This window comes from Acomys russatus, chromosome 11 (assembly GCF_903995435.1).
Source record: "Acomys russatus chromosome 11, mAcoRus1.1, whole genome shotgun sequence".
Classification (NCBI taxonomy): domain Eukaryota; kingdom Metazoa; phylum Chordata; class Mammalia; order Rodentia; family Muridae; genus Acomys; species Acomys russatus.
The window spans coordinates 34567740-34583498 of NC_067147.1; the positions used below are offsets into that span (position 1 = coordinate 34567740).

General features: G+C 39.7%; 1 protein-coding gene across 1 annotated transcript in view; it reads left to right on the top strand.

The window, feature by feature from the left end:
* Kcnh8 (potassium voltage-gated channel subfamily H member 8) overlaps window positions 1-15759 on the top strand; it is a 385997-nt gene that overhangs the window by 291877 nt on the left and 78361 nt on the right. The window contains exon 8 of the mRNA XM_051153057.1: window positions 15209-15406. Coding sequence (XP_051009014.1) covers window positions 15209-15406 — 198 coding nt within the window. The remainder of the gene's footprint in view (window positions 1-15208; window positions 15407-15759) is intronic.

Consider the following 15759-nt stretch of genomic DNA (forward strand, 5'->3'; position numbering starts at 1 on the left):
TACACTTAATTGTTACCTCTGTGACTGTCAGGGCTGTGAGTCAATGACACAGAGCTTGTCTAGCATTCCTGAAGATCCGAATCCAATCCCAAACATGGCACAAACAGAGAGGGGAAAAGGTTATCTGCAGCAGAAAACAGAACACGCCACTGATGCTTCTGACTTCATTTACCACTTCCCCAGCACGCACATGCACACATACGAACTTGCACCCACTCAGGTGTTCGACCTTTATCTTAATATCCTTCACATACCTCTGAGTTTTGAGTGGTTTCTGTCAGGCCTCAACCCCATGCTAGGAAGGCTGAGAAGGTGACAACGCACATCCTATGCTCCAGTTCCAGGTTTCTGTCAGCCAGTAACCTGCCATTCTTCTAATCCCAATGTTCACAGTGCTTTCCCACCTCTCCTCCTAATGAGATACAGGGGGAGTTAGAGAGTCACCAGATGGAAAAGGTGGGGAGAAATCTGAATTATAGTTCTGGTATTTTAAGGCTTAGTCCAAACATTTTATTTGAAACAGTTTGATCATTTTTTATGATAAGATTTAAATTCTAAATTTCAAGGTATGTATATATGCCACGTCCACACTGACTTACATTCAAAGAAACAACCCATTATTTTTTGGTATGATATTGAGCTCTTGCGACACATTTTCTTATTTTCACAACAATGGGTACTGAGCGTGTAAATTTATTCCAAAACTATTTCAGCACAGCACAACTGTAAATCATAATTTGGGATCACATAGCATAAAACATAATCACTTTGGTTGACAATGTGGATGATATAGTTAATGATAGGGTAGTTGCTATCAACATGTAAATTTGAAAATTATGAAGGCTGGCCTATAAAGTTCTCACCTCCTAAAAGTGATGCAACCATGGGTTCATGGATACGCTAATGATCTTCATTATGGTACTCATTCCACAGTGTGTACATTAAAGCAGCATGTTGTCAATCAAAGATTACACACGTAAATATATGTAAATGTAATTAACAACTAATTGCACCTCAATATCAAAACAGTCTAGAAGAAAAATACAAATGAAGTGATTACCATCTTTTTTCTGGTATAACAAAAAGAGCAGGGCTACTTAAGCTAGGAAGTTACAGATTTGCCCCTCAGGCTCAAAAAAGATAAAATTAATAATTATCTCCTGAAAGGCAAAAAGTTATTTATTGTGAAAATCAGGGAAATATTGTCATGTGGAAGTTCGTCAAAGTACTTATTTCAAACAGTGCCCGCTAGGAACACAGCTGCTGCATCATGCAGAGTCCCTCCACTGGGTGATTTCCATGCTTAGAATCCACGTCCAGTTGCCTGCAGTGCTGTCCAACATCACTAGCAGAGGTGTAGTGCCCAGGGCAGATCTCCACTGGGAAGGCCATCTTGTAATTACAAGATGCACTCACTAACCACCCTGCACTATCTCTCCATCACTCTTAGTGTGATCTGCAGATTCTCCCCAATGGGACCGAGTTCCAGATGTGTGCAGTGACAACTCTGCTGAACATGCGTGTCTCGCTGTCTGCCTCCTCGACTCTGAGTCCGTTCCCTTCTTATTCTTCTTAAAATGTTTACTGGGGCAAGCAGCACACCGACTTGGCTTGAAATCTCACCATTGCCACTTTGGATACACTACTTAAGGTCTCCGAGCCGTGATTTCCTTATCTTTCAAGTACGGATAACAATTCCTAAACTGCAGTCATTAGTAAAGGAATGAATCAAAAACTGGATGGCAACTGGGCTTCTCTAGGGTGGCCATGCATCCATGGCATGAAAAAAAGAATGCATCATCCAAGCATGGCCCAGAACTCTAGCCGTGGCTGATGAAAAAATTAGCCAGACACAGAGCAATTAACAGAAAACCATAACATGCCTCCTCCGTGCTTTCCGTTTGCTGTTATTACAATATAGTTCAGTCTTAAGTATAGGGCTGCTTGAATTATAGGTTTGACTGTTTGCTAACTTCTTCTGTTCCCTCTCTGTAGACACATATTTAAAGACACGTGTAAATCTCATTTAAATTGCTTTACATTTTACTGGACTGTTTTTCATATTCTTGAAGTTTTTTACAAAACCGAAGAGATTCGTATCATATTTTCCTATATCTCATATTTTTATTCCAAGTTTAAAAGCTTTTGAGCATTTCTGGATGTAAACCAACTTCTAGAGATGCATTTGTTTGTTTAAACTGGATTCCTTTTGCACAGATTGTGAATGCATACGTGTGAACAGTATGACTAAGGCTATTAATGTAGGAGCCCTAGAGAGGAACATTCTCTTTAAAAAACTGTATATGCACGTTGAATCATCATTAAAATGATGAGCTTTTCCAGGCATGCTCATTGAGAAGCATTCCATCTTATTTCAGACATCTCTTCTCTGCTCTGCACCTCTTCTGTTTTAGCAACAACAAGGGTATTGTAAACCTTTTGTTTCTATCACGTAACAGTATGTCCTATATGTTTATATCCTGTGCTCCTCTGTTTATGCTCATTTCCTTCCGACGCTCTTTAGAAGAAGGACCCGAGAAAAAAACAGACAGACTCTTCTAGGGCACCCAATCCCTTTAGAAAAATGAATATCTCTGATATAAAAACAGAGTCAAAATTGCCTGAAAAGTGTCTTCTGCGCAGCACTGTCCCACTGTAGAACAGGCGTGCTCATTTTGGACAAGCTGTTCTGTGAAGTTTTATTTAGTCCAGAGCCAGTCTCCAGATTTGTGGGCGTGACCTCCCTTCCAGCTACCAGGATTCTACCCCTGCGCCTCCACCCCGCCCCCCATGATTATGGCTACTGCTTCTGCTCTGTCAGTTGTAGCAATTAGAAGCAACCCTTTACAAAAACAAGATGCTTCTCAAAATAGATGGAACAGTTGGCTAGACAGAAAAGAGATACAGTATCCAAAAAAGTAGGTCTGTTCTCTTGTGGTGAGTTGCTTGCTCAAATGTAATCTCACACATGTGTGAAAGAGTAGGCAGGGAGTGAAAGCATAGTCTGTGCATATCCTAACATAAACTACCACTTGACTAAATAAATTACAGAAACTTAATGTTTCCCTCTCATTCAAATTAAGGCATGTAGGTAAAGAAAGGTTTTCTGTGCCTGATTTACTTATGTTTTTAATGAGAAAACTGAGCTCTGTAAATTAGTAATACTCTAATCAACTGAAGTCAGCAGATGGTTCTGTTGCCAGGTTCTGGGTCTGACTACGCAGCTTGTCCAGCACAGGATGTGGAGGGTTCACTGTGGCAACTTTTCCTCCTTTTTGGTTCAACTAAAAACAAAAAAATAGGTCAAGTGGTATTTACACTCTGGCTGGAGACATCTTTCCACCTTCCTGTAGTTAGTAAGGATGACCAAAGTACAGCAAAAAAAAAAAAAAAAAAAAAAAAAAGGAGTCGTTTCTACAATCAGTTCTTTGTCAAGCAAAAATGAGGTGACGCCGCCCCTTTGAAGCACAGCTTGGGGGAGTCCTGAGGGAGAGCCTGGCCCCACTACTCAGTCTCCCACAGCTATCCCTCTAGAGTTGAACTCTGCAGAGGGGCCCAGGCTGAAGGTGATGCACGCAGATGCAGATCCTGTTCCCACCTGACTGTTGTGACCCGCCTCTTCCTACAGTGTACCAGGATCCAGCGTACCAGGATCCAGCCTACCGGGACCCAGCGTACCGGGACCCAGCGTACTGGGATCTTTTGTTCACCTAGTTTGCTCTGCTTGTTTCACCCTGAGAATTCCTGAAAGATAAGAAATACATCTTTGTTGTTGTATAACAACTTATTTCTACACATGCACTTCCATTTCCTTTTTTAAATGATATTTTATGTATGCACTGTATTCTGATCATATCCACCTTCCAGTAACCCCTCCAAATCCTCCTATATCCCACCACCACTACCCTCCCAACTTCCACCTCCTCTTCTTCTTTGTTACTCACTGAATCCGATTAGCACTGTTCATACACTTATAGGTGTATGGTTGTTTACTAGAGCATGGGAAATCTGCCATGGGTCACCCCCTGAAGAAAAGGAGCTCCTCTACCCTAGCAGTCATTTACTGCCAGTAGCTTACTGTTGGATAACTCATCTTTTTTTTCTTTTTCTTTTTTATTAATTTATTCTTGTTACATCTCAGTGGTTATCCCATCCTTTGTATCCTCCCATTCTTCCCTCCCTCCCATTTTCCCCTTATTCCCCTCCCCTATGACTGTGACTGAGGGGGGATTACCTCCCCCTGTATATGCTCATAGGGTATCAAGTCTCTTCTTGGTAACCTGCTGTCCTTCCTCTGAGTGCCACCAGGCCTCCCCCTCCAGGGGACATGGTCACATGTGAGGCACCAGAGTACGTCAGCTATTAAAAACAAGGAATTCCCGAAATTTGTGGATAAATGGATTGAGCTAGAAATGATCATAATGAGTGAGTTAACCCAGAAGCAGAAAGACTCAAATGGTATATACTCACTTATATCTGCATACTAGCCCAAGGGGCATGTCCCATGAAAGCCTTCACTTACCAGGAAGCTGGGACAGAGGGGAGGACATCCTATTGGGACTCTAAATGAGAGAAGCATGGGAGAATAGCAAAGTAGAAGGATCCAGAGGGTCCTAGAAACCTACAAGTAGAACATTATGATGGGCAGATTTGGGCGCAGGGGTCCCGCTCAAACTAAGGATAACTCATCTTTATTTCTAAGCCTTGTTTCACAAGAGAATTAAGTAAATTTTACCAAATCCTACATTATCAGCACTTCTTCTCTTCCTCCACTTAAAATTCTAGAGCAGAATTATTAAATCTGGGCTCTTGGATTGAACATGATTGAGAAAGGCATCAGAAACCATAGGCCACAGAAGGATATGTGTAATGTTGTGTGTGTGTCTCCACAGGTCCACAATCCTGATTTATTCTACAGCTGCTTGTCCTGTAGGATTGTGTGGAATACCTGTAATGTTCTTTATATTATAACATGCAAAGAATTGCTTTATCCTCATGGAAGTGTATGCGGGGCCATTATCAGTCTTAATTTGTACAGGTATTCTCATAATTGCCATTGTTTCCAATAAATGTATAATTGCAAAAACAGCTTTTTCAGAACTCAAAGCAGTTACCCAGTGAAACCCCGAATATGTATTAATGGTATGGTGTACAAACTTTAGCTTTCCAAATTCTGAAAAATGAAACACATCCATCTGCCGGATTTCATTTCTTTTGGTACCTCTAGGTTAACTTCTGGTGAGTAATGGAGTTTGGTTGTGCAGAAAAAAAGTAGGGCATTTCCTTTCACCTTTCTTGGCTTGTTGCCAAGTGATAAAATTTTTGTTCTTTAAACCTTTACTGTTTTTCTTTTTTTAGTTTATATGTTCACTTATATCCTAAGCATATCCTTCTCCCTCCTTTTCTCCTGGCCCCACCCTCTTTCCCTTCTCCTCCCTTCCCTTCCTCTCAGAAAAGAAGAGCCTACCACCCTTCCCTTCCACCAACCCAGCACGTCAAGTCTCATCAGGACCGAACTCTTTCTCCATCCACTAAGGCCAGACAAGGCAGCTCCATTAGGGGGAAGTGGTTGAAAAGCAGACAACAGAGTCCATGTCATACACAGCACCACTCAACTTACTAGGGGACCCACATGAAGATCAAACTGCCAATCAGTTACATGTGTATAGGGAGCCTTGTTCCAGTCCATGCATGATCATTGGTTGGTGCGTCTGTCTCTGTAAGATCCCATGGGAATAGGTTAGTTGAATCTGTTGGTCGTCTTGAAGCATTCTTGTCCCCTCTGAGTCCTTCTATCATTCCCCCCAACACACACACACACACACACACACACACACACACAAACTTCCACAGGACTCCTGAACTCCACCTAATGCCTGTTTGCAAATCTTTACTCTTTACATGGTGTTTTCATGAAACTTTGAGGCTTCTAACACATTTCCTATTAATAATTGGTCAACTTCCTCATTTTCCTTGTGCCAATTGAACTGGCAACCCTTATGAGACTGAATATGAGTAATATACAGTGGAAATTTTCTGTTTCTGATTGCTTGTTATGGTGTATAAATAGCAAGGTTAATCCTAAGTATCATGGATAAATTCAGCAGTTTCTATATGCAAAGCAACTCTTTTGTTGTTGTTGTTGTCACTACACTTACATTTTTTTTCATATTGCATATTAAGTATCTTTTTTTGGCATTATTGACATTTTATTTTTTTATTAATTTATTCCTGTTACATCTCAATGTTTATCCCATCCCTTGTATCCTCCCATTCTTCCCTCCCTCCCATTTTCCCATTATTCCCCTCCCCTATGACTGTTCCTGAGGGGGATTACCTCCCCCTGTATATGCTCATAGGGTATCAAGTCTCTTCTTGGCAACCTGCTGTCCTTCCTCTGAGTGCCACCAGGTCTCCCCCTCCAGGGGACATGGTCAAATGTGAGGTACCAGAGTATGTGAGAAAGTCATATCCCACTCTCCACTCAACTGTGGAGAATGTTCTGACCATTGGCTAGATCTGGGAAGGGGTTTAAAGTTTACCACCTCTATTGTCCTTGGCTGGTGCCTTAGTTTGAGCGGGACCCCTGCGCCCAAATCTGCCTATCATAATGTTCTACTTGTAGGTTTATAAGACCCTCTGGATCCTTCTACTTTGCTATTCTCCCATGCTTCTCTCATTTAGAGTCCCAATAGGGTGTCCTCCCCTCTGTCCCAGTTTCCTGGTAAGTGAAGGCTTTCGTGGGACATGCCCCTTGGGCTAGTATGCAGATATAAGTGAGTATATACCACTTGATTCTTTCTGCTTCTGGATTAACTCACTCATTATGATCATTTCTAGCTCAATCCATTTATCCACAAATTTCGGGAATTCCTTATTTTTAATAGCTGAGTAGTATTCCATAGTGTATATGTACCACAGTTTCTTTATCCATTCTTCTACTGATGGACACTTAGGCTGTTTCCATGTTCTGGCTATTATGAATATGGCTGCTATGAACATGGTTGAGCAAATTTTCTTGTTGTGTGCTGGAGCATCTTCTGGGTATATTCCAAGGAGTGGAATAGCTGGGTCTTGAGGAAGCCCTATTCCCATTTTTCTGAGATAGCACCAGATAGATTTCCAAAGTGGCTGTACTAGCTTCAAAGCAACTCTTTCTGCATATTGAGATTCAATACTTATATTAAGAGATCCGGGAAAATCTAATGATACCATAAGGATTGCATATACAACTCTTAATTTTGAACTTTAGTATATGGACATTGTATTATTTAGCATATTTTATCTGAGTTATAGCCTGCTATTTCCAACTTATTTGCATCTTTATAGAATGTAATTGCTTCAAGAATTGGCATTCCCTTTACAATGCGTGAGAGAATCCAATTAATTCTTTTCATAAACTGTAGACACTTGCTTTTATGATACTTTTATTAACTTCTCCAAAATAGTTACTATGAGCTCTTTGCCGATCTCACTGTTTATCATAACAACACAATCTCAGCATTAGAAGGAAGCACTACAATTTCAGCTATGTCTGTTCACTGCAATTGATGTAGTCTTAGTCTGCCTTTTATGGCTAATTCAGAAACCTTTTCTATGTAAGTCTTTAAGTTTTTACTTTGTTTATGTGCTAAGAAAACCCATTCCAAAATACTATCTTCCTGTTTCATAATGAGCCCAGTAGGAGAATGAGTTGAGGCAAAATAACCAAAATACAAGTGAGTTTATGATCGATTCTATCCAATGTGCATCTTGCAGTCTCTGTTCTACAGAGTTAACTCTTTCTGGTTCAGCTGTTAAACATCTTGGACTGTTCAAGTCCAAATCTCCTTGGAACATTTGAAACTAATTATCTCATGAGTATTTAATCCAGTTGTATGCCATAGCCAATTAGCATCACCCATTAAAAGGTGAAAACCATTAAGAATTTGCAATGGTTCTCTATGGATCTGTACCTTTGTGACCAATTTTTTGTTAACTTATTATATAACCTGAATAGTTAAGAGGGTCTCTCTGTATTTTTTTCAGGAGCAATCGTTAAACCACAGCATTGCATAATTCTTTGCATTCCTTTAAACATTTTCTCTAAAGTATCTGCATCAGAATCAGCCAAAAAAATATCATTCATGTAATGATAAATAATAGATTGAGTAAATTGCCTATAAATTATTTCTAATGGTTGTTGTGCAAAATATTAACATAAAGTTTGACTATGTAACATTCCCTATGAACAAACTTTTCAATGATATCTCTTTACTGGACCACTACTGCTCTAAGTGAATAGTGAAAAAACAAAACTTTTCCTATCATGCTCATGCAAAGAGATTGTGAAAAGGCAATCTTTTAAATCAATTACTATCATAGTCCATGACTTAGGTAATAAAGAAGGTAAAAGAATTCCAGGCTGTAAAGGACCCATTGGTTGAATTACTCTATTTACCACTCTTAAATCTATTACCATCCTCCATTTTCCCTATTTCTTTTTTATGACAAACACAGGGGAATTCAATGAGATGGTAAACTCTTCTGTATGTTAAGCCTCTAGCTACTCCTGTCCCAGCTGCTGAAGTGCCTGTAATTTTTCCATAGTTAAAAACCATTGCTCTACACATACAGGCTTGTCAGTCAACCATTTTAAGGGTAGGGCCAGTAGTATTTCAGCGGTGGCCCCTTATATAAATTTGGAAATTCAAATCTATGATGTCTTGTGTTTGGACAATGGGCAAAGCCTGTGATTTTTTTTATGATGACATATATCAATACCTTCCCCAGGAGCATCTACCACTCCCATCTTTATTTATCATCAGCTGTCTCTGGGATAGCAGAGTATGTCATTGTTGTAAGAGACCCTATCCGTATAAATGTATGAGAATGTCAGCCACTTAAGTCTGAACTTCCCTGTTTGCCCTTTTGGTCCTTCACATTTAACCCACTGTACACTTTGTTTTATTTGAGATAATTTGCCAATTCCTATAAACTGTGTATAAGTCTTCTGAAGTGGCCATTCTGAACTCCAGGATTTGGGGAAAATGATAGTTACATCAATTCTTGTATCCACCAAACCTTGTTATTCAACACCAATAACTTGAAATTTTAATTTTGGTAACTCATCATTAACCATTGTTTGCCAGAACACATGTTTTCCAGTACTCCCAAATTCCCTGATCTCCTACTGGAGTGGTTTTGTACTTAATATAGGAAAACAGTAGCAGCTGTTATATTCTATCTTCTGCATCCAATATTTTAATATATGCCATAATTTTAATTTCTCCTTTGAACTCCACATCTATAATACTTGAATGCACAATGAATCTTTGGGAAGTGAATACAGTTCTTCCCAAGATCATCCTTATTTTCCCTGAAACCAAATGACCATAAACACCAATGGTTATTTTGTAACATTGAATTTTTGGGGATATGGCAAGAAGTCTATCTGTGACCAAAGCTAGAGTATCACTGCCATCAGTAGTGTGCATGAGATCAACAAGACTTACATGTAGTTTTTCTGCCTGCATGTTATCTCCTGGTTGAGCAGAAAAAAAAAATGGCCCTTTTATTTTTTTTATTTTTTTTATTTTTTTTTGCAGAGGGGCCTAGAGCTTAAACTTTTTTTTTATAGTGGGGCCTAGAGCCACCATTCCCTTTCGCAAAAGTAAGAGTTTACCCTGAACATCTCTCTTGGACCTGGACTCATTTGTACAATGACACCCCTTGCTGCAATGTCAGCAAAACTCAGGGAAGCCCAGAGATTCTTTCTGAAAACATATTGCTGCCAGAAACAGCTTGTTCACTTTTCTGGTGGAAAAGTACCATGTTTCTCACAATTACCACACTAGACACTTTGAGATCTGGTGCTCTTGACAGCTTGGTCACAATGTCTTGGTAAGTGGCCAGATTCACCACAATCAAATCACTAGACATTTTAATATCTGAGACATGTAGCTATAGCTTGTCTTTTGATATTGGCATGATGATGTGTGAACCGATATTAGTCATGTCCCTTATCCACTTGTCCATTGGTGCTGCTTGTGTATTTAATGGTGTAATAACTCTCATACATTGGGTATTCACATTCTCAAATGCAAGACCTTTATCAACACCTGTCTGATATGGTTTTGTTTACAACTAAAATCAATACTCATCAAAAAAAAAAAATCTGTAAAAGCTTGTACAATCTTAGTAAATGAAGTGGACCTTTTCCTGGGTTCACAGGTCTCACATTTATACTCTTTCAAGAGTCCCCATGATTGCAAATATAAACTATCTGCAGCTGGCAACCATCAGGCCCCTCCTAGAGCAAGGGACAAATGATGCTTAGTGGCCATGGACAATTTGAAGCAATGCTATATCCCAGACTTGGGATTAAAACAAAAATATATTTACATAATATAAGTGGGATTTTAAAGAAACCAAGATTCTCACTTTGCCAGTTCCCACCAGTTAGATCCTCCAGGAACTTTAAGGCAGGTAAAACTCGGGTCGACTATGTAGTTTGGTGAGGCTGTCCCAGCTGTAGCTTGCTTTAAAAGTCCTCATTTAAAAAAGTGTTGTCCAGGAACAACTGGGGACATTTTTTAGAAAGCAGTTCCTCTACCTGTCCTAATTGATGAACAGGAGATATTGAGCTGGAATAGAAGGGGAACCCCAGAAAATAGTTTATCATGCACTTCCTAGACCTTTGTGACACAGCTACGGGCTACATAAAGCTTCTCTGGTGGCACGGATGCCAGGAATGGTACCAGGCTTTGCTGAAGGATGTCAAGGAAGCCTCAGATGTTTCTAACTTGCAATTTATTTACCTAACCAAGTTCTACAAATATAAGCTCAAAGTCTTATTACTACCTTAAAAATGAATTCCATTAGATGAAGTGCTTATAATTGGTGGTTTGTGAATAATACCCCAAAGCCATACGAAGCCTGTATGCTTATCACAAAGAGAATTAAGGAATAAAAAAAAGCTTTATTTATTTATTTATTTATTTATTTATTTATTTATTTATACATCCTGGTCCTAGCCCCATCCCTACTCACCTCTTAGTCCCCCCTCCCTCCCTATCCCCAGTCCCCCCATCCCCTACTCCTTAAAATATGGGTGGTGCCCCCCTTCCCATCAACTCCAGCCCATCAGGTCCAATCAGAACTGAGTGTGTCCTCTCCCTTGTGGCCTGGAAGGGCAGTCCCAAAAGGGGGAAGTGATCAAAAAGCAGGCAACAGAGTCCATGTCAGAGAGAGCCCGTGCTCCCCTTACTAGCTGACCCACACGAAGTCTGAGCTGCCCATCAACTACATCTGTGTAGGGGGCCTAGGTCCAGTCCATGCATGGTCCTTGGTTGGTGCTTCAGACTCCACAGGCCCCTCTGGGCCCTGGGTAATTGGCTCTGTTGGTCTTCTTGTGGAGCTCCTGTCACCTCCAGGTCCCTTTCTCCTCCCCCCCCCACCCCATTTTTCAACAAGACTCCCTAAACATCGTCCAGTGTTTAGCTGTGGGTCTCAGCCTCTGTTTTGAATTTCTGCTGGGTGGAGTTTCTCAGAGGACAACTCTGCTAGGCTTCTGTCTGCAAGCATAGCAGTGTATTCTAAATAGTGTCGGGGGTTGGCTCTCTCCCATGATGTGGGTCTTGGGTTGGCCCAGGCATTGGTTGGACATTCCTTCAATCTCTGCTTTGTCTGCTCTATTTTTTTTTTAAATCTCTGCACACCTTATAGGGAGGGTAAATTTTGGGTAAAAGTTTTTGTGGTCAAAGTTGGTGTTCTCCACTCTTAACTAGGAGTCTTTTTCTTGTTAGAGGGTATCCTCTTCAGTCTTGATGGCCCCTGTTACTAGGAATCTCTGCTAGTGTCCCCCTCATATTCCTGCAGGAGCCTACCCTCACTTAGGTATCTAGTTTGTCATAGAGATGCTCCCACCCACACTTCTGGTTTTCTCTGCAAGCCTTCTGTCCTACTGCTCTCCCCAGGTCTGGCTTCTTCCACCCTCATTTTGCTCTGTGGTCCCTCTCCTACCCTGTTCCCTCTCTTCGACTATTACCTCTCACTATTACACTTCCCCTTCTGAGTGAGATGTAAGAATCTTCCCTTGGATCCTCCTTTCTACATATGTTCTTTGGGTCTGTGCATTGTAGTATGTTAAATCTGCCCTGTATGACTAAAAGCCACATATAAATAAGTCCATACCATGTGTATCTTTGTGAGTCTCTGTTAGTTACCTCACTCAAGATGATCTTTTCTGGTTCAATCCATTTGCTGCAAATTTCAGTATCTCCTCATTTTTAATAGCTGAGTAGTATTCCATCATGTACATGTACCAAAATTTCTTTATCCATTCTTCTGTTACAACTAGGTGAGAAAATTTCCTTCTAATATTGTATAGCCTCTTTTGTGTATATACCCAGGAATGGTGTAACTGGGTCTTAAGATAGAACTATTCTCAATTTTCTGAGAAAATGCCACATTGATTTCCAAAGTGATTATGCAAGTTTGCATTCCCACCAACAATGGAGGAGTGTTCCCTTTCTTCACATCCTTGGCAACATATAATGTCACTTGACTAGTGTAAGATAGAATGTCAGAGTTGTTTTGATTTGCATTTCCCTGATGAGACTAAGGGCATTGAACATTTCTTTAAGTGCTTCTCTACCATTTAAGATTCCTCTGTTGAGAATTCTTTGTTTAGCTCTGTGTCGCATTGTATAAGTGTGTTATTTTGTTTGTTGATATTTATCATTTTGAATTTGTTATATATTTTGGGTATTAGCCCTTTTTCAGATGTAAAATTGGTAAAGATCTTTTCCCAATCTTCAGACTGTCATTTTGTTCAATTGACAGTGTCCTTTGCCTTACAGAAAGTTTTCAGTTTCAAGAGATCCCATTTATTAACTGTTGATCTTAGAACCTGAGCTGTTGGTGTGCTGTTCGGGAAGTTGTCTCCTATGACAATCAGTTCAGGACTGTTCCTCACTTTCTCTTCTAATAGATTTAATGTATCTGCTGTTACACTGAGGTGACTGATCCAGTTGGACTTGAGTTTTGTGCAAGGTGACAAATATGGATCTATTTTTATTTTTCTGCATGTAGACATCCAGTTAGACCGGCACCATTTGTAGAAGATGCTATTTTTTTTCCATTGTGAGATTTTGGCTTCTTTGCAAAAAGTCAACTGTCCATAGGTGTTTTAGTTTATTTCTGTGTCTTCAATTCAATTTCATTGATCAACCAGTCTATTTCTATGCCAGTACCATGCAGTTTTTATTACTATTGCTTTGTAGTATAGCTTTAAACACGAAAGGTGATATCTCTCAAAGTTCTCTTATTGTATAGATTTTTTGTGGGGGGCTTGGGGGTTGTTTGTTTGTTTGTTTGTTTGTTTAGCTATTCTGGGTTTTTTGTTCTTTCAAAGTCTGTTAATAATTGTGTTGGTGTTTTGATGGAGATTGCATTGAGTCTCTAGATTGCTTTTGGTAAGATGAACAGTTTTACTATATTAACCCTACCAATCCATGAGCATAGAGGATCTTTCCATCTTCTGATATCTTCTTCAATTTCTTTCTTCAGAGACTTGAAGCTCTTTTCATACAGGTCTTTATTTTTTGGTTTGTCTTTGTGTGTGTGTGTGTGTGTGTGTGTGTGTGTGTGATGCATTGTGGTGTACACATTAAGAGAAGAAGAGTATAAAGAAATTAGCAAATGTAGACAATTAAATACTTCTTAGAAAATGATCATTATCAGCTGTATTCTAAAAACAAATGTTAAGTGTAAAGCAATCACACATAAACATTACTATATCACACATATTAGCCTTAGGCATAAAACACCTACAAGATGTATTTTGGCAATTTTGGGGGTTGAACCCCAGACCTAGTACAAGTTAGGAAAATGGATTACTCTCTGAGCTATAATTACAGCACATAAATCATTTTTTACTCATAAACATAAATTTTTGTGGAGAGTTAATTTAGCTGAAAGTGGGAAGAATTGTATTATAGTCTTGGGGTCAGGTTCAAATGTGTCTTAGAGTGGTGCTAATCACATGGATAAATAAAAGCATTTAAAGAAAAAATTAAAAGATGCTCTATTGGGCTTGGCATAAATTACTGAGTAAAAAATATTAGCTACTTAATTGTGAATAAATTTTCATCCTATAATTCTAAATAACAAATGAAAGTAATGCATTTTTATTATTGTGAAATTTTTTTTATACAGGTCTTTGACTTTCTGGGTTAGAGGTACACCAAGATGTGTTTTATTATTTGTGGCTATTGTGAATGGTATAGGTTCCCTAATTTTTTTCTGAGCCTTTTTGTTGTTTGTATAAAGGAAGGATGATTTTTTTTTTTAAGAATTAATTTTGTATCTAGCCACTTTGCTGAAGATGTTTATCAGCTGTAGAAGTTCTCTGGTGGAATTTTGCAAATCCCTTATGTATACTATCATATCATGTGCGAATAACAGTACTTTGACTTCTTCCTGTGTGATTTGTATTCCTGAGCTTCTTTAGTTGTCTCATTGCACTACCTAGAACTTCAAGTACTATATTGAAGAGCCATAGAAAGTGGTCAGCCTTTTCTTGTTCCTGCTTTTAGTTTCTTTCCATTTAATTTGTTGTTGGCTATTGGCTTGCTGTATATAGCCTTTAATGTTTAGATATAGGCCTTGTGTCCCTGATCTGGCCAAGACTTTAAAGATGTCAAAATATTTTCAGCATTGATGAGATGATCAAGTGATTTTTTTCCTTCAATTTGTTTATATGGTGGATTATGTTGCTGGGTTTTCATATGTTGCTGAGACAAGCCATCTCTATTTCATCCTCTGCAGCCTCCAGCCACCAGTCACAGTTTGTTTTTGTTTGGGGTTTTTTGTTTGTTTGTTTGTTTGTTTGTTCAATTGATTCGTTTTGGTTTTTCAAAACTGGATTTCTTTGTGTAGCCTTGGTTGTCCTGGACTTGCTTTGTAGACCAGGCTGGCCTCAAATTCACAACAATCCACTTGCATCTGCCTCCCCAGTGCTGGGATTAAAGGCATGCACCACCACGCCTGGCTACCACATTTTGTATTGCAATGATATTTGATGTGCCTTTAGTTTCCTTTTAACTCTGTTTCCCACTAAACAATCATGCCCTCGATTGTTCAGGTGCAGATATGCACACGAGCTAAACTGAAACTTTATTTTCAGCCCTAAACATTCTCCCTCTGCCCCCCCCCCCTATTTCAGGTTGGCTTCATGAGCTGGGAAAGAGACTGGAGTCTCCGTACTACGGCAACAACACCCTGGGGGGCCCGTCCATCCGAAGTGCCTACATTGCGGCCCTGTACTTCACACTCAGCAGCCTTACCAGCGTTGGATTTGGGAATGTGTCTGCTAACACGGATGCAGAGAAGATCTTCTCCATCTGTACCATGCTAATCGGGGGTAAGGAACGCCTTTCTGGAGCAAGAAAGGGAGCTGAGACCCCAGGAGCTCTCTTATGTTTTGCTTGGTTCTGAAACACAACAGCAGTAAATGGTATGATACTGGGAGAATCTAGAAGCGCTACTTAAGAAATAAGCAACGGGCACTTTAATGTACAGATAAGTTAGCAGAAACCCTGGTGATGTTGTTGATGAGTCCATCTTCTGAGTAAACGAAAGGCTAATCTTTGGAGGCACATGCTGATTTTTTTTTAAATTTATTTATTCAGAGTACATCTCAATTGTTTTACCCTCACTTGTATCCACCTGTCCCTCCCTCCCTTCCACTTTCACCCTATTCCCCTTCCCTAGATC